This window comes from Sapajus apella, unplaced genomic scaffold (genome assembly GCF_009761245.1).
Source record: "Sapajus apella isolate SASKATOON/1434 unplaced genomic scaffold, GSC_monkey_1.0 scaffold24, whole genome shotgun sequence".
In the NCBI taxonomy this organism is placed as follows: Eukaryota; Metazoa; Chordata; class Mammalia; order Primates; family Cebidae; genus Sapajus; species Sapajus apella.
This window is the reverse complement of record NW_022436964.1, coordinates 10,053,850-10,078,237: the sequence shown is the minus strand read 5'-3', so window position 1 is coordinate 10,078,237 and position 24,388 is coordinate 10,053,850. Positions and strand designations below refer to the sequence as shown.

Below are 24,388 nucleotides of genomic sequence, written 5' to 3'. Positions count from 1 at the left end.
TCTGCGCTCATTTGCTGCAGGCTTCGAGGACAGCGCGCTGACGTCACGATGACGCTTCCAGGGGCGGGGACAGGGCCCTGGGAGGAGCCGGTTGGTGGGGTGGGGCTGTTACACCCGGCACCTGTGCTCCGAGGTGTGGGTAGGACTTAAGACCCTGCGAGTGCCGAATTGTGGAGCTGGAGGCTGAACGCAGGCCCATGCACTAGCAAAGGGGTGAAAGGCAAAAAGGAAAAGTTCAACTTTGATGAATTTATTCGGAATTTTTATTTAAGTCTAGAAGGAACGTCTTGTATCCACCCTAATTTAAGTTTTAATTCGCTTCCTAAATGAATATCTATTTTTAATTACTTAAGGGGGTGGGGAGTGGGCACCATCATCTTTCCAGTCTTCCCCTTCCCCCGCCCGCCCCTCTCTGTCCGCCAGGCTGGAGTGCAGTGGTGCTACCTCCACCCACTGCAACCTCTGCCTCCCTGGTTCAAGCGATTGTCCTGCCTCAGCCTCCTGAGTAGCTGAGGTTACAAGTGCGCGCCACCACGCCCGGCTAGTTTTTGTATTTTTAGTAGAGACGGGGTTTCATCATGTTGGCTTGGCCAGTCTCGAACTCCTGGCCTCAGGTGGTCCACCCACCTCGGTCTCACAAAGTGGTTGGATTACAGGCATGAGCCACTGCGCCGGTTTCCATCTTTCCAGTCTTTAGAGGCTTGCAGAAGTCCTAATTCCTCCCTTACTCAGGATGGCGGCAGATGAGGAAATACAAGAACCTTCTATCCAGCACTTGGTCTTGGGAAGACGATGACACCTACCAGCGTCTAAGGGTGGCTCTTGGGAAATAACAAAGTTGTTCTTAAGAAATAACTTACTCTGTTCAGTTTGATCTACCACCCAGCATATGAGTCTTACAAAATAATGATAAAAGGGAAGGATGGCTTTATTTGAAGGGTTAAATATACCCAGTGACCACAAAGTCTGTTAAAAACTTATACAATCACATTGAAAATGGAGTGGCTTCATATTTTCATAATTTAAATTAATAGTTGAAATAAAAGTAATGCTTAAAAATACTTTTTTTTATGTTAACGTAACATCTTTATAAAAGTTTTCTAAAATGTGAGTCTATTAATGGTTATGCAGTAACAAATGTTTCAAAATTCAGAAAGAAAGTGCAAAGGATTACAAATGTTAATTGGAGACAGTAATGCTCTGTTGTCCAGGCTGGAGTGCAGTGGCACGATCTCAGCTCACTACAAACTCCCCACCTCCCAAGCTCAAGGGATTCTCCTGCCCCAGCATCCCAAGTAGCTGGGATTACAAGGCATGTGCCACCACACCTGGCTAATTTTTGTATTTAAAAATACTAAAGTAGAGACACAGTTTCACCATATTGCCCAGCCTAGTCTCCCTGAACTCGGGTAATCCACCTGCCTTGGCCTCCCAAAGTCCTGGGATTACAGGTATGAGCCACCATGCCAGGCCAAATGTGAATAATTTTTTTTACCCTGTCCCTAGCCAACTATGTTCCTCTCCAGACACAATATACCAATTCCTTGCCCGTTCCTATATCAATTCCAGATTTTCTATCTAATCTCTATTTTTCTAAGATGAGTGTTTAGAGGTTATGTATAAACTCTCATAGTAATAACTGTTTCTAATACTGTTCTCATATACACATGCACACAAGTTATACATGTTGTAATTCATTACATGTATTGATAGAGCTCTGAATGACCTAATTGATAAAGACCAAAATGTCATGGAGAAAAATAATCAGTTACATACTTTGCAATATCCTTGGAAGTAGAATAAACATTTTCAAATTAATGTCATGTGCAGAGGCTTGCTTGACTGTCTCCTAACTTGGTGAGTCTTAGAGTCTGTGTCATGAAGGTGCTGAACTTTAAACTCAATTGTGACCTTACAGGTGAGGAAACCGGGGAATCAGAGATATTAAGTAATCTTCACACACCCCATCCCCATGTCTCATGCCTTTATTTTATCAATATTTGTTTATGACTGTGACTGTAGTTTTTAAATATTATGCTAACATTTATTATTTAACATTTTTCAAATTGTTTTCCCAATTTGTCACCCTATTTGTTCCCTAGCTCTGTGAACTAGATGTCATTATTATCTTGCTATAAGAAATGAAGACATAGGCGGGGTGCAGTGGCTCATACCTGTAACCCCAGCACTTTGGGAGGCTGAGGCAGGTGAATCACAAGGTCAGGAGATTGAGATCATCCTGGCTAACACGGTGAAACCCCATCTCTACTAAAAATACACACAAAAAACTAGCTGGACGTGGTGGCACGTGCCTGTAGTCCCAGCTACTCGGGAGGCTGAGGCAGGAGAATCACCTGAATCTAAGAGGCAAATGTTGCAATGAGCCAAGATCACACTACTGCACTCCAGCCTGGGCGACAGAGGGAGTCTCTGTCTAAAAACAAACAAACAAAAAGAAAGAAATGAAGAAATAGACTCAAATTAATTTTCCTGTCCAGGGACACATAAATAGCAGTGCTGACGTTAACTCATTTATTTATTCCTTTTTTTTTTTTTTTCCAACAAATGTGTTAATTGCCTTCTACGTTTCTTTGCCCTGAGCTAAAGGCAGCAGAAACTAGAAGTATGGGCCTCTCATTCTCACTTCGCCACCTAGTAACTCTGTGACCTGTATGAAAAGTTATGTGAAGCCTCAATTGTAATATTTCTTACATTTCTTTTCTTTTCTTTTCTTTTCTTTTTTTGGAGATAGAGTCTGGCCCTGTCACCCAGGCTAGAGGGCAGTGATGTGATCATGGCTCATTGCAGCCTTGATCTCCTGGCCTCAAGTGATCCTCCCACCTCAGCCCCTCGAGTAGCTGGGAGAGCAGGCATGTGCCACCACACCTGGCTAATGTTTATTTTTATTTTTATTTTTTTTTTGAGACAGAGTCTCATCTGTCACCCAGGCTGGAGTGAAATGTCTTGATCTCGGCTCACTGCAACCTCTGTCTCCTGGGTTCAAGCAATTCTCCTGCTTCAGCTTCCCGAGTAGCTGGGATTACAGGCGAGCACTGCCACACCCAGCTAATTTTTGTGTTTTTAGTAGAGATGGGGTTTCACCATTTTGACCGGGCGAGTCTCAAACTCCTGACCTCAGGTGACCCACTCGCCTTGGCCTTCCAAAGTGCTATATTACAGGTGTGAACCATCATGCCTGGACATGATTTTTTAAATTTTTAATAGAGATGAGTTCTCACTACGTTGCCCACACTGGTCTTGATCTCCTGAGCTCAAGCATTATTTCTGCCTTGGCCTCCAAAGTGCTGGGATTACAGACATGGGTCACAAAACCTGGCAATTGTAATATTTATAAAATGGACATACGATCCATTTTACAGGATGATTGGAAGGAATAAATGAGATAAAGACTGAAAAATGCCTGGTATGTTGGATAAATGTATGTTGGTCATCTTTTCTACTCTTTATTGTCTTTAGAATAAATGTTTAGCTTTATACACTTTTCTTAGGACTTTCTTGACCTAACTTCTTTGCAGTGAGTTTCTTCCGTAGGTATCTTCCCAAACCATACAGCAATTTGAGCTGAAGGTTTTGGAATGTTTTTTATCAGAAGAAGACTAATTAATCACTGGGAATTAATAAGTAAAAGGCACCATCATGCTTGTTTAGTTATTCTGAAGAACTGTTGGTTAAGCATTTAAACTGCTTACATACATTTGTACACTGCTGATGGGAATGTAACATGGTGCAGCCACTCTGGAAAAGGGTGCAAAGCAGGCTTGCTATGCACTGGTTACCAGCTGAGTCTGGTAAGACAGAACACCCACATGTACAAGTTACATGAAGTGAATTTATTATTTATAGCTAGGCAACAAGGAACAACAGAAGCATAGGATTCATTGTGAGCCATCTCCCAAGACTCAGGAAAGCTGCCCCTGGAGAATAGAGACTCATTTGTGTGTGCCCCACTTGCACCACAGCTGAGTGACCCTGGAAAGCAGACCGTCTTGGGTTTTATATTCTGGAGGCAACATGACATGCTGGGCTAAAATGATGAAGGACATCCTGTTTCTAGGAGGGACTGGAAAAGAGCCTGGGCTGTTTCAGCCAGTCCCTCCTTATCTCAGGTTATTGCATTCCTAGCACATTCTACACTTATTCTTGAGAACTATTAATACAAGTGAGAAACTGGGGAGAATTCGATCAGTCCAAGTCACTGGGAACTGTCGTGTAAAGAGTATAGTTATTTTTTTTCAAAACTGAACATGCACTTACCGTACAACCTAGCAACTGCACTCTTAGACATTTATCTCAGTGAAATGAAAACATGTTCACACAAAAACCTGTACATAAAAGTTCATAGCAGTTTTATTTGTAAAACCCAGAAACTGAAAACAACCCAAATGTCCTTCAGCAGAAGAATGGTTAAACAAACTGTAGCACATCCATACCATGGAATACTACTCAGCAATAAAAAGTAATGAACTGTCGATGTATGTAATAACTTGGAAGAATCTCAAGGGGATTATGCTGAGTGGGGGAAAAAAAGACAATCTCAAAGGGTTACATCATACTGTATAATTGCATTTATTTTATTTTTATTTTTATTTTTTTAGAGACAGGGTCTCTTTCATCCCAGCTAGAATGCAGTGGTGTAACAGTGGCCCAGTGCAGTCTTGAGCTCCTGGCTCAAGTGCTTTTCCTGCCTCAGCCTCTGTGAGTAGCTGGGTGTTTGCCACCACACCTGGCTATTTTTTTTTTTTTCTTTTTGAGATGGGGTCCTGCTTGGTTGTCCAGGTTTATTTTGAACTCTTGGTTTCAAGTAATATGATTACATTTATATAACATTCTCAAAATGACAAAATTATAGAGATGGAAAACAGATGATTAGTCGCTGGGGTTGGGGGTGGTGGAGAGTAAGGGTGGTGTCTGCTTTTATGAAAGGGTAGCTCAAGGGAAACATGTAGTAGAAGTGTCCTGTGTCTTGACTATAGCAGTGGTCACACAAATCTACACATGAGATAAAATTGCATAAAAATTAGAGCATTTCTCTGAGCCTACTTTGGCTCAGACCACCCCACAAAATATAAAATAAAATTTAAAAATTAATATACATACCAACCCACACACAAAAGAATAGCACACACAAATTCATCCATCTGGTGACTTTTAAATAAGGTCCATTAATTATGTTAACTCGCTAAACTCCATGCTTTATTGTCTGAGACGGGAAGACTCAACTTGTTTTCCCAGTCATACTAACAAAGTTACTCCCTCATTATTTTCAAGGATGTTTCATAATCAATAAATGCTTGTAAATAAGGGCTTTGAAATGCGCAGTTCTACTCATCTATTAATCCTAAGTATATATACATATTTTTAATTGTTAACCTTTAGCAGCTACTCAATATATTTTTATTAGCCTCACATTTCCCAGTTAAATGCTTCGTTGAAAGTTTGTAATGTGTATTATGTTGATTTTAACTGACCTTTTAACTGCCTTGCCTAGTAGACTGTATGTTTTCTGAGGGCAGGAGGCATATCTGTTTTGTTCATGCCTGTATCCCCAGCATCTAGCCAGTCAGATTTTCTATAACTGCTTTTTGAAATGAATACATGAATTTACAAGTGCCAGACACTGCACCAAACTCTGTCATATATCATTGCATAGAACTTAATACAATAGTATCATCTTTTTGTTTTGTTTCGTTTTGTTTAAGACAAGGACTTGCTGTGTTGCCCAGGTTGGAATAGCTGGAACCCCTCCTTTTTAGAAAACCAATGAGAACACTACAATTAAGTGACTTGCTCAAAGTCATACAGCTATTAATAAGTAAAGCCTCAATTTGAAAGCAAGCCCAGGAAATGACTAACTACTGGATCTACTGCCTCTGCTGAAATTGGTATTCCCTATCTTTTAAAAAAGTTTCATAAAGTTGTTTTACTTTTTGAAATACTATTAATTTGTAAATGATTGTTATCTATAGTGATTTAGCATTTTAGTTGGGTGAGAAAATATATATTTTACTGATCAAAACTGAAAGACTAGATTGCCCACAGAATATGTTTATAGAGAAAATAAAGAAATTTCTTACTCTTTATGTTAAAAATCTAGTTTACATGTCAACAATGATTCAAGCCGCTATTGATCTAGAACCTCAAGGAAAAAGGGAAAGGCAGGTAGGGGCTTTTTTCACTTAATACAAGGTCTCCCTTATGATTCTATCATCATTCTAGTATTTATTCTTTTTACTCTTGGGATTCCTCTATTAATTCTGTTCTTTGTGCAAAACTGTCTTTGACTTAGAACTAGCTAGTTTTGCCTTTGTATTATTTGTTTCAGTCCCTGGATCCACGCTAAATATACTATAATTTGGTCTTAAAATAATAAGATGCTCTCCACTATGGAGATAGGGATATGATTCCTATAAATGGTCACCTTGTGCCTTTAGTGAGTTTTTTTATTTAAATATTTTATACAATAATTAAAGTGGTTTTTTTTCTTTTTACTGCTGGTTAACTTACAGAACACCTTTAGTGAATTTTCATATTCTTTCTTAATCACAGGAACCAGAATCCTGTTGCAGTTTTTGTATGTACATAGTTTTAATGCTCTCAATAGTTGTTCTCAAACTTGGAATCAAAATCCTATTATTGTTATTTTGGGGGAGTGGTTAAAAGCGAAGTGAAATGGATTTTGTGTAGCTGATTAGTGCTAAGTTAGTTTACAAAGAAACATCATAGAGTATGCACTGCTAGGAATCAATCTCTCTCTCTAGGGGCCCTATAGAGGTCTCTATAAAGTTATCTTCCCATCCCGTATCCTTTAAATCTTTTTGTTTTGTTGGGGAACAATTCAAGTTAAAAGAATACTCTGAAGTGACATTATTCAATGCTTTCCCATGCATGCTTAGGGTATTAATTAGCCAAGCAACTGCACCCAAATAAAACGTACATATATATGTATGCATGCGTATACGTATATGAGACCAGGTCTTGCTCTGTTGCCCAGCCTGGAGTGCAGTGGTATGAATATGGCTTACTGCAGCCTTAACCTCCTGGGTTCAAGCCATCCTCCAGCCTCAGCCTCCTGAGTAGCTGGGACCACAGGCATGCAACATAACACCCTGCTAATTTTGTTTATTTTTGGTAGAGACGAGGTCTCACTATGTTGCCCAGGCTGGTCTCCAATTCCTGGACTCAAGCAATCCTCCTGCCTTAGCTTCCCAAAATGCTTAGATTAAGGGTGTGAGCCACCATGCCCAGCTGAATGATGTATTTATTACTTCCCCAAAAAAGCATCAAAATTGTAATAATGGGGGAAAATACCAGAATTTGGTTGGACTTCCTTTTACTTATCTTACAGATTATTTTTGTTATTTTAAATTACTTTTAGTGGCAAAGATGGGAGTACCTCAGGATTTTCAGGGCCAAAGCCCTATAAAATTCATCTGAAAGCTCTGCCAGAACAACAGATTTGTGTTTTTTTCCTGAGGCCCTCATACAAATAAGAAAGATACTTTCTACTTCCTTCTTCACTACAAAGCCAGTCTCCAAGATCTTGGCGTGGTTTTATCATCTGGCTCTGACCTCTTCTGAAATTATTAATAAAGGATAAGATTGGGCTATCCTATTTGAATTAGCAGAATCACTCTAACACTCTATCATGACTCCTGTCTCTCCATTTAAAATCTTTTCAGTCTCTGAAAGTTCCCTTCTACCCAACGTTTAATGAGTGATGCCTGCAGTCCACCTTTGCTACTCAAAAGTGTGGACTCTGCACCAGCTCATTTATATCTCCTGGGATACTGTTAGAAATGCAGTATCTCAGGCCTCACCTACCGAATCTGAATCTGCATTTAAACAAGATCCCCAGGTGATTCACAGGCACGTTAAAGTTTTGAAAAGCACTGCTCCAGAAACAAAACAGAATATATACAGCTCACTCCTTTTACTGATTGATTAAAACCTCATATGTATTGTTTTCTCCGAGAAACTATGTCAGGATGCTCTCAACAATATGAAGAGAACAACTAAAACAAGCTTAAACAATATAGACATTTACTATGTAAAATAAAATGAAGTTCTAGGCTGTAATAACCCTAGGTTGTTGGGTCATCAGTACCATCAAGGACCCAAGTCTTTCTCATCCTTTTGCTCTGGTATTTTTAGCATATTAGCTTAGTCCCCCATAATCAAAACATGGTTGCCACAGTTCCAGGCATCACACCCAGATATGACAAATCCTGCAAAGAAGAAGGTCTGTTTCCTCCTACATATGTCTCTTCTTCTGATACTTTTCTCAGAAGCCCCCAGCAGATTTTCCAGAAGTGTATCATGTTCTAAGCCACAAACAAAAAATACAGAATTACCTTATCTGGCTTAGACTAAATATCATCTCCATGGTCCTAAAATACATGATACCTGACACCTAAACCAACCAATCAAGTCTCTCTCATCTCTTATCAAGAAGAAAGGTGGGCTGGGCACAATGTCTCACACTTATAATCCTAACACTTTGGAAGTCCGAGGTGGGAGGATTGCTTGGGGGTCAGGAGTTTGAGACCAACCTGGGCAACATGCAAGAAATAAAAAAAATAGCCAGGTGTGGTGGCACACACCTGTAGTCCCTAACTAATCAGGAGGCCTGAGTCAGGAGGATTACCTGAGCCCAAGAGTTCAAGAGTGTAGTAAGCTATGATCATACCACTGCACTCCCACCTTTGGTCTTTAATAAAAAAGTTAAAAATGAAAGAAGAAAGGTGAACAGTTGGATAGAGACAGGAGAGTTTTCTTCTAAGAAGACAACTGAAAATAACTTTATCTTCATGTTTAAACAGAAAAAGACCCAACTAAATCCTCTTCAAGGAATGGATTCTCTCTTATTTAATATATACCCACACTATAAGCATAACTAACTAAATATGTATATTTAATTAATGTTTAGCTTTAGTTTACTTTATTGTGTTCTATGCTTTATTCTAAACGAAATGCTGGTGTGTGCTTTACTTGGTAATCAATATACTTACATAAAAATTATTTGGGGCAGAGCTTGGCATAGTTCAATAACTGGGCCAACACTTCTTAACTAATCTGCCAGCTTCCAGACTTTCCTCCAGCGCCACTAGTTATAGAGTGACTTCAGATTATTCGTTTTCAATAAATAACTTGTTTGTCAAATGTGAATAGATTATGTTACTCTTCTGATTCAAATCCCTCAATGATGTTCTACTGTTAATTGAACAGAGTCTTAAGTTCCCTGACATAACATGTAAAGTCCTTCCGTGGGCCACAGACCATCTTTCCAGTCAATCCCATTACTTCCCTGTCAACCCCTTACTTTATCATCCCCCAAAGAGTCACTCCTTCCTCAGTAACTAAGTTTCTTACACTGCTAAAATATCTGGTTCCCCAGTAGAATGTGAATTCATTTAAGGCACATGTTGTCCTTGTTCATAGCACTGTGCCTTGGACAGTGACAGCAATCTGTAAACAAACAATGAACATGTATAGAGCAGGCATTGACAAACTTATATAGCAGGGGTCCCCAACCTCCAGGCCATGGATCAATATCATTTGGTATCACACAGCAGGAGGTGTTGGGCAAGCAAGTGAAGCTTCCTCTGAATTTACAGCCACTCCTCATCGTTCACATTGCCTCCTGAGCTCCACCTCCCCTCAGATCCGCAGTAGCATTACATTCTCATAGGCTCACGAACCCTATTGTGACCTGCACATGAAAGGGATCTAGGTTGTGTGCTCCTTATGAGAATTTAGCCTAATGAACTGCCACTGTCTACCTGATGATCTGTCACTGTCTCCCATGACCTCCAGATGGGACCATGTAGTTGCAGGAAAACAAGCTCAGGGCTTCCACTGATCCTGCATTATGGTGAGCTGTATAATTATTTAATTATATATTGCAATGTAGTAATAATATAAATAAAGTCCACAATAAATGTAATGCACTTGAATCATCCCCAAACCCTCCACCCGCAACCCAGGGTCTGTGGAAAAATTTTCTTTTCATGAAACCAGTCCCTGGTACCAGAAAATTGGTGACCACTATTCCATAGAGAATCAGTGCATAAATATTTTCAGCTTTGCAGGCCATAAGATCTCTTACAACTACTCAACTCTGCCATTATAGCATGCAAACAATCACAGAGAACACAAAATAGAGTAATATGACTGCATTTCAACAAAACTTTTTTTTTTTTTTTTTGGATGGGGTCTCACTGTGTTACCCAGGCTGGAGTACAATGGCATAATCCTGGCTCACTGCAGCCTCAACCTCCCAGGTCCAGGCAATGCTCCTACTCAGCCTCCTGAGTAGGAGGACCACAGGCATGCACCAACATGCTCAGCTAACTTTGTATATTTTTTATAAAGACAGGGTTTTGCCATGCTGCCAAGGCTGGTCTCGATTTCCTGGACTCAAGTGATCTGCTCGCCTCTGCCTCTCAAAGAGCTGGAATTATAGGCGTGAGCCACTGTGCCCGGCCAACAGAACTAAAAAACAAACAAACAAACAAAAAACAAAAAAAAAAACAAAACAGGTAACTGGTTGATTTGACCAACAGGGCATAATTTGCTGACCCTAACACAGATGAATAAACATGAATGCTACTGTAAATGACTTTCTCTTGTTTTTCCATACCACCTTGAGGCCCTTGTAGGCCTCAAACATCACGTCTAGGTCATTCATTACTAATATATCTACCAGATCATAGTTCCCCAGTGTCTGGGCCTATTGGCCCCTCCCCTGGTTCTTTCAAAAAAAGTGTAGTAGGAGAGTATACAACCAAGAGCCATAGCAGGATATTTCCCACATACCAGAGAGTCTGAAAGTTCACCCTAAATTTTGTAGTGTAGGCACCCACCTACAACCCCTTATGCGGTTGGAATCATTTCTCTTCTTCTGAACATCAATTACCTAAAACTCTAGATTTAAAATGTAAAACCTCGAAGCTGGAACCATGGATTGGAAAGTATCAGAATTTTATCTTCCTAAAATCTCTAGAAAAGTCAATGTTTCTTGGTGGGGGCGCCAGGAGGTGATGTTTCTTTCTTGTGTTTGAGGTTTCCACCCACAGAATGGGAGTCAGTCAAGCAACAGTCCTTGACTTCCTCTATTCTTTACTCATTCTGTTTGGGAAAGGTAGAGCAAGTTGTCTGATTGGTACATTTGGAAAGAATAAACTGGGCTTGCTTGGCTCAGCCCCTGACCTTTTTTTTCCTCTTGAGATTACATTTGCTAACATCAAGCACAATTTCTTCTCTTTACTCAGTCCATAAAATTATTCCTAGTTAGAAAAGTTGTCCTCATTTGGTGCTGCCTATCATGATGTGAGTAAGTCTGACTATTTCTGGATAGAGTTAGGAGGCTCATTTTACTCTCACATTAACATATCTCTTTCAGTGTAGCTTCATTGCCTGTGACTAAGCGGACATTTTGGCCACTGTCTGTTTCTTCTTTGTTTTACTGTTTAATCTCTTCTGAGCCCAGTGGGAAAGAAGGGAGAATACTAAAGATATCTTCTTATATTTGGTATTCTTGATGCCCTGGCATCTGCAGCCTCACTGGCCAGGGAGAGATTGACTCTCACAGGGCTAGTTAGCTCCTAGAGATAGTCAACAACTCCTCTGTGCCTTTCATTTGTGAACTGAACAGTCCAGAGCTCATATCCCCCAATCACCTCCTTTATCTAACTCATATACAAGCCAACATTCCCCTGCCCTAGTCAACCTAGGGCCAGGTGCCGGGCAACTCAGGACAGCCCCTACGACCACAAGGACAACTGAAATTATTAAAACTAACCAATCCTACATCTGCCTTGCCTTGTCTTTTTTCTTTCCTTGTTCTTTTCCTTGTTTTCCCTTTCCTTCCCTTGCTCCCTTTCTTTCCTTGCCTTGCCTCTCCTCTACCTTCCCCTCCCCTTCTCTTTCCTGTAGAAACTATGGTAAAGGCTCATGTCCATGGTTTCCTCTTGCTTCTTTTGCCTCCTCACCAACACTGTGCTTCCCTGTGTGGCCCTGTGTGTCACGTTGTGCCCCCTCCCTTTGGGGAACTGTGAGTAACAAGCTGTCTCTTCAATGGCAGTCATCTCATGATCTGCTGGCCTCACCATACCTCAATAATAGCATCTACATTTTAAAACAAGCAGCTGTTACTGAGCCCCTCCAAAGGCCCAACAGATATCATGTTCCCCCTCTTTCGTAATGTGTTTCTTTTAAAATCAGGAAGATGGGACAGAATTACCTAAATATCTGGGTCCTGATTAGCAATAATTTGGCCATGTTTCATTTGTTTTTGAGATTCTTACAGCTGATTTCTTAAATAAAAGTAACTTATCTTAAGAATTTATCAATCTGCATCTTAAGTATGAAACATTCTTAAACTAAGAGAAATGTGATTCGTGGTCCAAGCTCTCAGTAAACTTATGGCACATTGGGAAAGCAAAACTAGAAAATGTTAAATAGTTAAGACAGTTTAGTGTTTAATCAGTACAGATTAAGTAGCATGCAATGGGAATTAAACAAAGGAAAGAACAGTTTGAGAGTGGCATGACAGCTAGATCTCGAAGAGGAATTTAACTCGAAGAAGCAAAGAGTTACTCTTTGCAATTTAACTGGAAGAAGCAAAGGAGTACTCTTTGCAAACCAGTTCAGACTGGTTTGAATTGGAGTACTCTTTGCAAACCAATTCAACATAGCAAGATCTATCTGTGCCTGATAGATCTAGAGGCTCATATCATATCATCATCAGAAACTTGTCACTTGCTATTTCTTGGCTTTCCCAAACACTATTCTTTTCTAAAAATTCTAACAGAAGTTCTAGGGCTCTGATTGAACCAAGTTGGATCTTGTGCCCTTCATTGACTCAAGTGCTGTGACCAAGGGACTGAGGTGCTCTGATTGGCCAGGTTTGGGTCACATGCTACCCTAGAGCTGGCTGTGGAGTCAGCCATATCCAAATTTATGGACTCAAAGTAAGAGTCTGATAGTTCCCCCCAAAATTCTGAGAAATATTACCAAAGGCTAAAACTTACTCTGGACACCAAAATACAACAATTTTTGGTGTAGTAGGAGAATAACAACATGAGCAAGGAGGAAAGAAAAACAAAGACTTGTCTGATTATAACCATGTGAAGAAGCAAGAGAAGTCATATTCAATAATTCGGGTGGTATAAAACTATTAGGAACTTTAAAATTCAGACCGAAAGTTTGGATAAGTCACTAAGCAATGGTGATTCTTTTTTAGATTCTTAAGCACTGAGTCATATGATGAAAGTATTATAGAATGATTCATTAGACAAGAGCCAGGGGATTAATTGTTGTCAGGAAGATCAGATGAGAAAATTGTTTTAAGAATCCTGAAATGGCATGATAAAGGTTTAGGCTAGACAATAATAGCAAAGGGAAGAGATTAAGAGAAAAATCCAGATTATATTTTTGAAGAAAAGACAAAGTTGAATATAGGGGACGAAGAAGGGGAAAAATCAAAAGGGATGCCTGAGGCTGTATCTAGAGTTACAAAGGTATTACTATTAGAAATTTATAAGGAGAGTAGACTTCTCCTTCTTCCATGCCTCCTGCCCCACAAGCCTGCTCTCTTATCCTCCAATTTCTATCAAATCTAGCAGACTGAATTAAGACTGCTAGGGGTTCTAATGATTGAAAGGTTATAGCCTCCCACCTCCACCACTGTATGTGATTCCAAATAAAAATATTAATTGTCAGGTCCGGTGTGGTGGCTCATGGCTATATACCCAACCCTTTGGGAGTCTGAGGTGAGAGGATCACTTGAGCCCAGCAGTTCAAGACCAGCCCATGCAACATAGCAAGATTTCATCTCTACAAAAAGTTATAAAATTAGCTGGGCACTGTGGCATGCACCTGTAATCCTAGCTACTTGGGAGACTGAGGTGGCAGTATCCCTTGAGCCCAGGAGTTTGAGGTTACAGTGGGTTCTGATGGCATCCCTGAACTCCAGCCTGGGTGGCAGAGTGAGATTCTGCCTCTAAAAACAACAACAACAACAACAAAATTATGGTCAGAGAAGTCCAACAGGCATGATTTCTCACATGATGCTACCATAATGCTTTGCTTACAGTTGCATATATGATGTTTTATAATTTGTTTCTAACTAGGAATTGACTTGCTGCTGATATCCTAGTTTATGTTTAGTCTATGTAATCCATCACTACTTTTTTTGTTGTTGTTGAGACAGAGTCTTGCTCTGTTGCCCAGGCTGGAGTGAAGTGGTGTGACCTCGGCTTACTGCAACCGCTGCCTCCTGGATTCAAGTGATTCTCCTGCCTCACCCTCCCAAGTAGCTGGGACTACAGGTAGGTGCCACTACATCTGGCTAATTTTTGTATTTTCAGTAGAGACAGATTTTCACTGTGTTGGCCAGGCTGGTCTCAAATTCCTGACCTCAGGTGATCCTCCTGCCTCGGGCTCTCAAAGGGCTGGGATTATAGGCCTGAGCCACCACACCCCGCCCAATCACTACTTTTATTGTCATTATTTTTCACTCACAGGTTGGAAACATGTTTTTAAACTATAGACGTTCCGTGTGTGTGTGTGTGTGTGTGTGTGTGTGTGTGTGTGTTTATATGTGTTAATGCAACTTTTAAAATGGTGCTTGAATACAACTGAATTTTTTTTTTTTGAGACATGGTCTCATGCCCATCACTCAGGCTAGAGTGCAGTGGTGTGATCATGGCCGACTCCAGCCTCAACTTCCCAGGCTCAGGTGATCCTCCCACCTCAGCCTCCCAAGTAGCTTCCCAGTGTACTATAGGCACATGCCACCATGCCTGGGTAATTGTTAATATTTTTAGTCTTGAACTCCTGGGCTCAAGCCATCCACCTGCCTTGGCCTCCCAAAGTGCTGGGATTACAGGCACAAGCGACCGTGCCCATTCTACGGCTGAAATTATTTAAAACTTCTGACTGTTAAAAAAGTGTATCTATCTAGGCCGAGCATGGTGGCTCATGCCTATAATCCCAGCACTTTGGGAGACCAAGGTGGACAGATCACTTGGGGTCAGGAGTTCAAGACCAGCTTGGCCAACATGGTGAAACCCCCATCTCCACTAAATCTGTAAAAATTAGCCAGGCTTGGTGGTACGCATCTGTAATCCCAGCTGCTAGGGAGGCTGAGGCAGGAGAATCGCTTGAAACTCCTGGAGGTGGAGGTTGCAGGGGGCTGAGATTTCGCCATTACACTCCAGCCTGTGCAACAGTGAGAGCCTGCCCCCCCCACATATATCTACCTAATTTTAGTAATTAAGCTATTTGATAGGGATATCAATTATATATAGGTAGAAGGAAGTAAAGAGAGAGAAGATGAAAGATGAAACGTCCATCAGGTAAAGATGTCTCCAGATTGGGAGAGGACTGACATTGGCACTCAGACAAAAAGATTCATCTTTCCTGCCTAACTTCCCTTCTCTGGGCACTAGATCAGAAGGATGGATTCTTCATTTTAGAAAACCAGAGTGATTAGATGATTTGGTGAATAGAACATAGAGAATGTAAGAGTGAGCAAAGAAGTAAAGTCTACAATGAAAAAAGAAAGCTGAGCCGGGCGCAGTGGCTCGTGCCTGTAATCCCAGCACTTTGGGAGGCCGAGGTGAGTGGATCACAAGGTCAGAAGTTCGAGACCAACCTAGCCAATATGGTGAAACTCTGTCTCTACTAAAAAGACAAAAATTAGCCAGGCTTGGTGGCAGGCGCCTGTAGTCCCAGCTACTTGGGAGGCTGAGGCAGAAGAATCGCTTGAACCTGGGAGGCGGAGGTTGCAGTGAGCTGATATCATGCCACTGCATTCCAGCCTTCCAGCATTCCAGCCTGGACAACAAGAGCAAAACCCTGTCTCCAAAAAAAAAAAAAAAAAAGGTAGCTGAGTACCAGCTCACAATTTCAAAGCTATTGATTACTGGATTAATGGAACACACATTAGAGCAATATCCGAACTATAAGCCAACAGCTGTACTTGAAAGTCTTGCCCTTAGATTTCCACTGCTACAGATTTTTAGACTTTTTGTTTACATCTTTAAATAATAGCTAACATGTAAAGGCCATGTGTCCTGTGCCAGATTACTATGCTAAATGTAAAGCATAAGTTAAAAATTTTAATCTGCAAAACAACTTTATAAAGCAAGTTTGCCATTATCTCTGTTTTACAGACAAGGTGACTAAGTCTCAAGACAGATAGCTTCTTAAAATCACACAGCTAGATTTTATTCTGTTCTAAATAATGGACACCAAAGTTCTGGATTTTATTATTACATTACACTCTTTTCCAAATAAATAGAGAAATACTGAATTTTTTTTTTTTAGCGGGGTGAGAATGTTCTAATCTGAAAATCAGGATTTTTATTACTAAAGAAGAAGGGGCAGATGGAAATTGGGAGGGCTTCTTTGTCACAGCCAATAAATCAGCACAATCATTTTTTCCTCTAGTGCTGGAACAGATCACTGTTTCTTCAGCTGAGTGCCAGATAAAGTAACTGGTTTGCAATTAGGCATCACATTCTCTCAAGAGTCAAATCACATTTAGCACCGTGGGATGTTCATACTATATGTGCATTTGTGGGAGCTGATGGTTTGTCTTGTAAATTCACATCTCTTCTCACGTACCTGCTAGGCATGCGTTCATACTCTCTCCAACGCTCCCTGCCCCTTTCTCTGTCTCTCTTTCTCTTTTTAAATTTTTTTTTTATTTTTACTTTTTTTTCTTTTAAAGGACATTTCAGTGCTATCTCTTTCTCACTCTCTCTGTCTCTTTCTCTCTTTCCTCTAAGCCTATGTAATTGATTAGAATTTGATGCAATGTCATAAGCCTTTTTTTTCCTGCTCTCTTTCCCATTACCTTATGAAATAATTTCAGACTTTAGAAAAGTTCTAAGAGCAGTACAGAGGGTCTTCATATCATTTTCACCCAGCTTCCTCTGTCAACATTTTGCTTAATGATAGTACAATCATCAAAACTAAAAAAAATGGTACCATAGCACTCCTACAAAATTGATTTGCACTTTACCAGTTTTCCCACTAATGTCCATCTACTATTCCAGAATCCAATTCAGGATCTGGCATCGCCTTTAGTTGCTGTGCCTACTTAGACTTCTCCAGTCTATGACAGTCTTTTTCTTTCATGACCTTGACACTTTGGAAGAGTACTGGTCATTTGTTTCATAGAACGTTTCTTCATTTGGGTTTATCTGCTATTTTCTCATAATTAGATCAAGGGTGCATATTTTCAACAACAATACTCTAGAAGTAACGTGCCCTTCCCAGTGTATACATTAGAGGATACGTGACAGAAATGGCATATTTTTAGTCAAGTGAGTGGCATGATACAATTCACAATTTATAATAAAAAGACAACTTGGGCAACTATGTGCAGAGTAGACTGGAGCGAGAAAGATTGTCAAAGCCACCATTGAAGAGGCTGTTGTAATATCCTAGACAGGGAATGACCAAAGGTACTCTGAACAAAGGCTGTTTGCAGAGACAAATCAAAGTCTGAATATGAGATTTCTGAAGTAAAATAATAGGATTTGGGGACTGTTTCCATGAGTGGAGTGAAGAGAGAGAGGAAGCGAGGGTAATTACTGGGTTATTAGGTAGATGGTTGACTCCACTGTCGATTGGTGGCCAAGATCTTTGTAATTTAGATTCCTTAGTAAGATTTTTAAATAATTTGCTAATGTGTGACTGCCTTCATGTTTGTGATAAAGAGAGAGGATGGAAAAGAGATGCTGAGATTTATTGATTCTTGTTTTCAAGTTTCCGGTTTAGAAATTCAGTATCTTTGTTTTATATCTCTGAGTGAAGACCAGGCAGAAGTACCAGCTCATCACTGCCCTCATTTTCTCTACGTAAGAGATAATTTGACATGTATTTTAAAAATATCTGTTGAATGTTGTATGAAAGAATTAGTACATCTGAGTCAGGAGTTGGTAACAGACTGTCATGGGAGCAGTTGTACATTGTTCCACAGCCAAAGACTCTTTCACATAAATTACCTCTGGTCTTCCCCTGGAACACTGAAGCCAAGACAGACATTCAAGAGTAAAGTAGTAAAAATTAATCTTTCTTGCTCATTTCTCTGTTAGAAATAGAGGGGAGGGAAAACCCTCAAATTTCCCTTATTTTGTTTTTGTTTTGTTTTTTTTGTTTTTTGTTTTTTTTGAGACGGAGTCTTGCTTCTTCATCCAGGCTGGAGTGAAGTGGTATGATCTCAGCTTTGCAACTTCTGACTCCCAGGTTGAAGCAATTCTCTCTCTCAGCCTCCCAAGTAGCTGGGATTGCAGGTGCCTGCCACCATGCCCAGCTAATTTTTGTATTGTAGTAGAGAGGGGGTTCCACCATCTTGGCCACGCTGGTCTCGAACTCCTAACCTTGTGATTCACCTGCCTTGGCCTCCCAAAGAGCTGGGATAACAGGTGTGAGCCACCACGCCCAGCCAAATTTCCCTAATTTTGGAGAAACCACCTGAGCTCCCATTGACCTAAAAACTAGACCCAACGCTCACAATGTATCATGAGAGAAAGAAGGAAATTTGGCTGATTTGAAAGCAGTAGGTTATCATTACATGTTAAATAGCTACGTCCCCAAATAAAACAGGTTTTTAAAATGGGGCTGCATATCAGAATCATCTGCAGATTTTTTTAAACAATATAGATGCCCAGGACCCATCCTAAGCAATTCTGATACAGTAGGTATGTTATTCAGAATTTCTTTGGTTGGGAGTGGCAGAGAGCAATTCAAATCAGCCTCAGCCAACAATTTGAAGGGAGTTGTGTATTAGTTATCTAATGCTGCATGACAAGTTACTCAAAGCTTAGCAGCTTAAAACACAGTCACCTTGTACTGTTACTTTGGGCAGGAGTTTGGGAGTGACTTAGCTGGTGATTCTACCTCTGGATCTCTTACAAAGTTGAAATCAAGGTGTCAGCTGAGCTTCAGTCTTCTAAAGGCTTGACTGGAGTTGGAGGACCTACTTCTGAAATGGTGCCTGTCACATGACTGGCAAGCTGGTGCTGGCTCTTGGCAGGTGGCCCTGCTGTTTTGCCATATGGGTTTTTGCACAGAATAGCTTGAGTATTCTCACAATGGGTTGGCTGGTTTTTCCTAGAGCAAGCAATCCAAGAGAGTAATGCAGAACGGCTCGATACAATTTTACAGATGGGATTCAGTAGTCATTAAGTAGGAGAAGGTGGGTTGGTATGAATAGGTTGGATAATCGAATGTTGCAAGGGCTGAGGGCCACCCTTATATAGAGTTTTAGGTACTAAGAAAAAGTATACCACATGTTCCACTGTACCCATTTGTTTTTTAATAAGGTTAAAATAATTAAATAATTAAAATGAGTATCAAGAGGAACCTTGAGGAGGAAAGAATAATAATTTTTAAAACTCCAAGGCTTATGGATGACTGCGTTTAGCCATGGTGATAGGCTCAGCTCTTGTCTTTTAACCTTTAACATCTTTAATATTTACAGAGACCTTTAGGGTTTCTCAGGTGATTTCATAACTTGTTATTTGAATTTAAGAACAAATCTTAGGTTTGTAGGATGGAATGAGGAGGGTTGGGATTGAAAGATGGAGCTAATAATAGTGAACACCCACCAGGTGTCAGGCATTTGGCTGGATGCTTTATGTTCATGAACTCTTTAAATAAAATACCATGAGGTAGAAATGAATAATTTTAATTTTGAGGGAGGCTCAGCTTCCTTAGGCCTAGCGAGGTTAAATGACATGCTCACGGCCAAACATCAGAGTTGGACTGAGAACCCAGCTTTCCCAGTCCGATGTGCTTTTGACCCAGCTGCTTCATTTTTCAGCATGACCAACCTTGCTGGCACTTCCTTCACGCTCTATCCCTAGCTTCCTCTTCCTCTTCTGGCAGCAAATGACTCCCCAAAAGACAGAGGACCCTGCAAATGTAGGCTGTTCCACGGTGGACAAGTCTATGCAAGCCTGCCGCCAAAGTCCAAGGAAGTTGAGAGGCAAAATAGGTTGATAAACCCAGTTTCTTAGGGAAAACAACAACAACAACAACAAAAACATTTAGGTCGAGTGCAGTGGCTCACACCTGTAATTCCAACACTTAGGGAGGCTGAGGGGTGGATTACCTGAGGTCAGGAGTTCAAGACCAGCCTGGTCAACATGGTAAAACCCCCTCTCTGCTAAAGATACAGAAAATTAGCTGGGCATAGTGGCAGCAGCCTGTGATCCCAGCTACTCAGGAGGCTGAGGCAGGAGAATTTCTTGAGCCTGGGAGGCAGAGGTTGCAGTGAGCAGAGAGTGGAGGTTGCAGTGAGCTGAGATTGCACCACTGCACTCCAGCCTGGGCAACAAGGGCGAAATTCTGAGAAAGAAAGAAAGAAGCAAGCAAGCAAACAAGCAAGCATCTAATAGGGACTTGGGAACAGAAGCCATGTCTTGGACAGTGGCAAAACAAGATGGTGGATCCCTGTGCAATTACCCCCCAGACCCAAAGCTCATACACTGTAGGGAAAGAGTGGTTTAGAAGGGATATGTAGAACAATTGATGTATGATAACACCAAGATTGTTTTGATCTAAGGGCAGGATTGATGGGAAATACCTGCTCTTGCTAGGGACAGTAGATAAACTGAAAATCTTAGAGGCCTTCTCAGATGTGGGGTTAATCAGAAGCCAAGATGGTAGATTATTAGGCATCGAAGATGGAATTGCTTTGGCCTCCACACAGGTCCAGACTTGTTATGCCCTAAAAAATTTTCTTTTTGTTTTGGTGACTGCTTTATTGCAAGCCTATTGGAAGAAAAAAAAAAAAGAGAAGGAAGTATATTGGATTGGAAAAGGTAAGTAGTTCACAATTTATACTGAAATAAAACAAACAAGTCTGGCTGTAACACTAACTACTTGCGTGGCCTCAAATAACATCTTGGTGCCTCATTTTCCTTTGTTGTCAAGTAGAGTAACACTTCTTAGGGTTCCCCCACCTTTCATGGATGTGGTAGAATAGGTGGCATGAATGGTGGGAAGCGCTTTGTGTTCCTACAGGTATTTGGGTGAAATAAATGATTTTCAGGCAGTATATATCATCTGGATTACTAATGTCTCAAGCTTTTTAGTCACTCTTTTACCTTACAAAAATGCTTAAATGTGATTTGAGTCAAAGTTCCCAACAGCAAGAAGTAAACATTACTTCTTCACATGGTTTGTGGCTTACTAAAAGCAATAATAATAATGGCTGGGCATGGTGGTTCATGCCTGTAAAGCTAGCACTTTGGGAGGCCAAGGTGGGTGGATCACTTGAGGTTAGGAGTTTGATACCAGCCTGGTCAACATGGCAAAACCCCATCCCTACTAAAAATAATAAATTAGCTGGGCATGGTAGCAGGTGCCTGTAGTCTCAGCTACTCAGGAGGCTGAGGCACAACAATCTCTTGGATCCAGGAGGTGGAGTTTGCAGTGAGCTAAGATCCTACCACTATACTCCAGCCTGGGCAACAGAGTGAGACTCCAACTCCAAAAAAAAAAAGTAATAATAACAATACCTGAGATTATCGAATATAGATGTCAACTTTCCCACCAAAGAAATCTGCTGTTTCTAGCAGCTGCAGACCAGCTGGACAACATGTCCTAAATCTGGGATTATCAGGGTGATCATAGAAGAGAACAAGGGACCTTCTCTTCTGAGCCTTGCAGCACCTCTGCAGGGCAGTAAGAACCATATAAAAATAGAGGTCTGGAGCTCTCATCTTACATGCTCCACGTATCTTGGCCTCCCGAACACTCATTCAGTCATATCCTCAGTGAAGTCCGTGGAACCCTAATTAGGGGAAAAGAGTAAAGCAAAAAGAAAAAGAGATAAGCTCTAAGTCTGCCTTTCTTCACAGTCCAGGACACATAGCTCTCCTGCTCAAGTAACTCACAACCTTCCTGTGCCCAGCTATCGCCAGACCCTTGGCTGATAGAAAAAATGCGAGTTAGCTCACTGCAGCCTAAGGCTTTATCGGTACTGTGCGCAGTTCTCTCCAGCACAAGCACCATCCTATAAAATCCCTAGCAAGCCTTTGTCTCCTTGCGGCCAGCTCCTCTCTTGCTGACTTGTCCACTACTTCTTTGCAACATACTTTCTCTAATAAATCGACTTTTCTTCATCTACAACTGCCTTGGTAAATTCTTCTTACCACCCACATCACCAACCCACATAGTTGCCTTTCACCCATGGCAAAATCTTGTTCTCTGACCCTCTCATTTTACTCCTGCTTATTTGATAGATAGTCACTTCTGTTATGACAGTAGATACCAGTGGTTAAGAGCACGAACTCTGAAGTCAAATTTGACTTAGGCTCTGCCAGTACTTGCATGGCCTCGGTGAAGTTACTTAACATCATTGTGCATCATTTTCTTTATCTGAAAAATAACAGTATCTCCTAATGGAGTTTTATGAGTACTAAATGAGATCTATGCAGGGAGCTTAGAATGGTGGCTGGTATGTGATGAGCACTCTACAAGTTATAGGTATTTGAGTTATAGCTTGAGGTATAGTTGTTTAAAGTATAATCTGAGTTACCTCCTCAGTACTTCAAGACTCAGGTAAATGATTGTCTAAATAGAAAGTCTAATAAGCATTCACAGGCCAGGTGTGGTGGCTCACACCTGTAATCCTAGCATGTTGAGAGGCTGAGGCGGGTAGATCACTTGAGGCCAGGAGTTCAAGACCAGCCTGGCCAACACGGAGAAACCCCATCTCTACTAAAAATACAAGAGTTAGCCAGGCGTGATGGCATAAGCCTGTAGTTCCAGCTACTTGGGAGGCTGAGGCACAAGAATCACTTGAATCCAGGATTCAGAGGTTGCAGTGAGCCAAGATTGGGCCACTGCACTCTAGCCTGCGTGACAGAGCAAGACTGTCTCAAAAAAAAAAAAAAAAAAAAAAAAAAAGCATAGATAGAGAAGACTTGAAGATCAGCGTAAACCTAAATGAAACAGCATTAAGTACTGATACCACCAGCCTTTGATGCTTTATGCTACTATATCTCCTATTTGCAAAATAGGGGCAAAAAAAGTGAATATCGGGAAAAGTGAGTCTTTGCAGAGTTCCTGCTGGGTCTCTCTTTTGCCTGGAGAAAGCAGCAACTCATTCATGGAGATAAGTTCAAGGAGTGTCTTGAATTGAGTAGCTACATATTCCAGGTACTCCTCAATCAGCCTCCTGTGATAATCCAATTAAGTGAGCACAGAATGTTCCAAAGTTAAAGGGCTTCTCTGATTGGTTCTTGGATTCTGAACTATTATATTCATAGAATATAGTGCGGGTAGCCAAGATAACAGAGGTGTAATTGCAAGCAAGCTTCATGCATGACAGTGGCAAGCTGGGTCATAGAGTTTTGGGGCTAGCTTCATACAGTATGGCATGGTGATTAACATCTCACTATTTGGGTCATGTAAACTTGGGTTGAAATCTGGCTCTAAAAGTTGTAACCCATGAGACTATGGTTAGTTACGTTACCACTCTAAGCCTCATGTCTATATGGTTGTTATAATGATTAAATAATGTATGTAAAGTATTATCAAAATATACTTTTCGAAAGTTGAAAATATGGCTCTAATACCAATAGAAAGAGACCATGACTCAAAGATTCATTCACTTAACCTGGCCAAAGGGTAAGCCTGCTTCAAAGAGAATTGGAGACAGCAAAGTATTCATGGTGGCTGAAAGAAGAGTGTTTGAATAAGATTGTTAATTTGATATAAAACTGGTTAATGTATAGAGCGATAAAATGGTAACTTTTAGAATAATCTTTTCTACAAAAAAATCATTTGCATCTCTACTGGACAAATTTAATTTGTATCATAATCAGCAGTTTTCAAACGGGGATGATTTTGCCCTCCAGGGGACCTCTGGCAATGTTTGAAGGCATTTTTGATTGCCACAACTCTATTGGAGGAGGGGGAGGCAGGTGCTGCTAGCATCTAGTGGGTTGAGAACAAGGATGGTACTAAACATCCTTTGATGCACAGCACAGCCTCCCACAAAAGAACTATCCAGCCCCAAATGCCAACAGTGCTGAGGTTGAGAAACCCAGGCTATCAGCTTCTACACGTTAATAACTACCTTTATGAGATTTAAAATATGCTGATTAAAAGAAAACACCAAGTCAAAGGTACACACTCATGAAGAATTTGATAACCATTGGGCAATGCTCAGGTAACCCTGAAAGGACTTCTTTTGCTTATTTCCAAGTTTTAGAAATCTATCTTTCTTTCTTCTTTCTTTCTTTCTTTCTTTCTTTCTTTCTTTCTTTCTTTCTTTCTTTCTTTCTTTCTTTCTTTCTTTCTTTCTTCTTTCTTTCTTTCTTTCTTCTTTCTTTCT

General features: G+C 40.7%; 1 protein-coding gene and 1 long non-coding RNA gene across 2 annotated transcripts in view; both read right to left on the bottom strand.

Annotated features, from left to right (window-relative positions):
* Nucleotides 1–4,785: 4,785 nt before the first annotated feature.
* On the bottom strand, nucleotides 4,786–9,797 carry LOC116559795. Its single transcript, XR_004272626.1, has 2 exons — nucleotides 9,341–9,797; nucleotides 4,786–5,010 (listed from the first exon to the last, which is right to left on the bottom strand). It is a non-coding gene; the product is annotated as an uncharacterized LOC116559795 (long non-coding RNA).
* Nucleotides 9,798–22,867: 13,070 nt separating this feature from the next.
* The window catches only part of NMRK1 (nicotinamide riboside kinase 1), a 36,407-nt gene continuing 34,886 nt past the window's right edge, over nucleotides 22,868–24,388 (bottom strand). Inside the window, exon 9 of the mRNA XM_032290895.1 lies at nucleotides 22,868–22,904. Coding sequence (XP_032146786.1) covers nucleotides 22,900–22,904 — 5 coding nt within the window. The 3' untranslated portion in view covers nucleotides 22,868–22,899. The remainder of the gene's footprint in view (nucleotides 22,905–24,388) is intronic.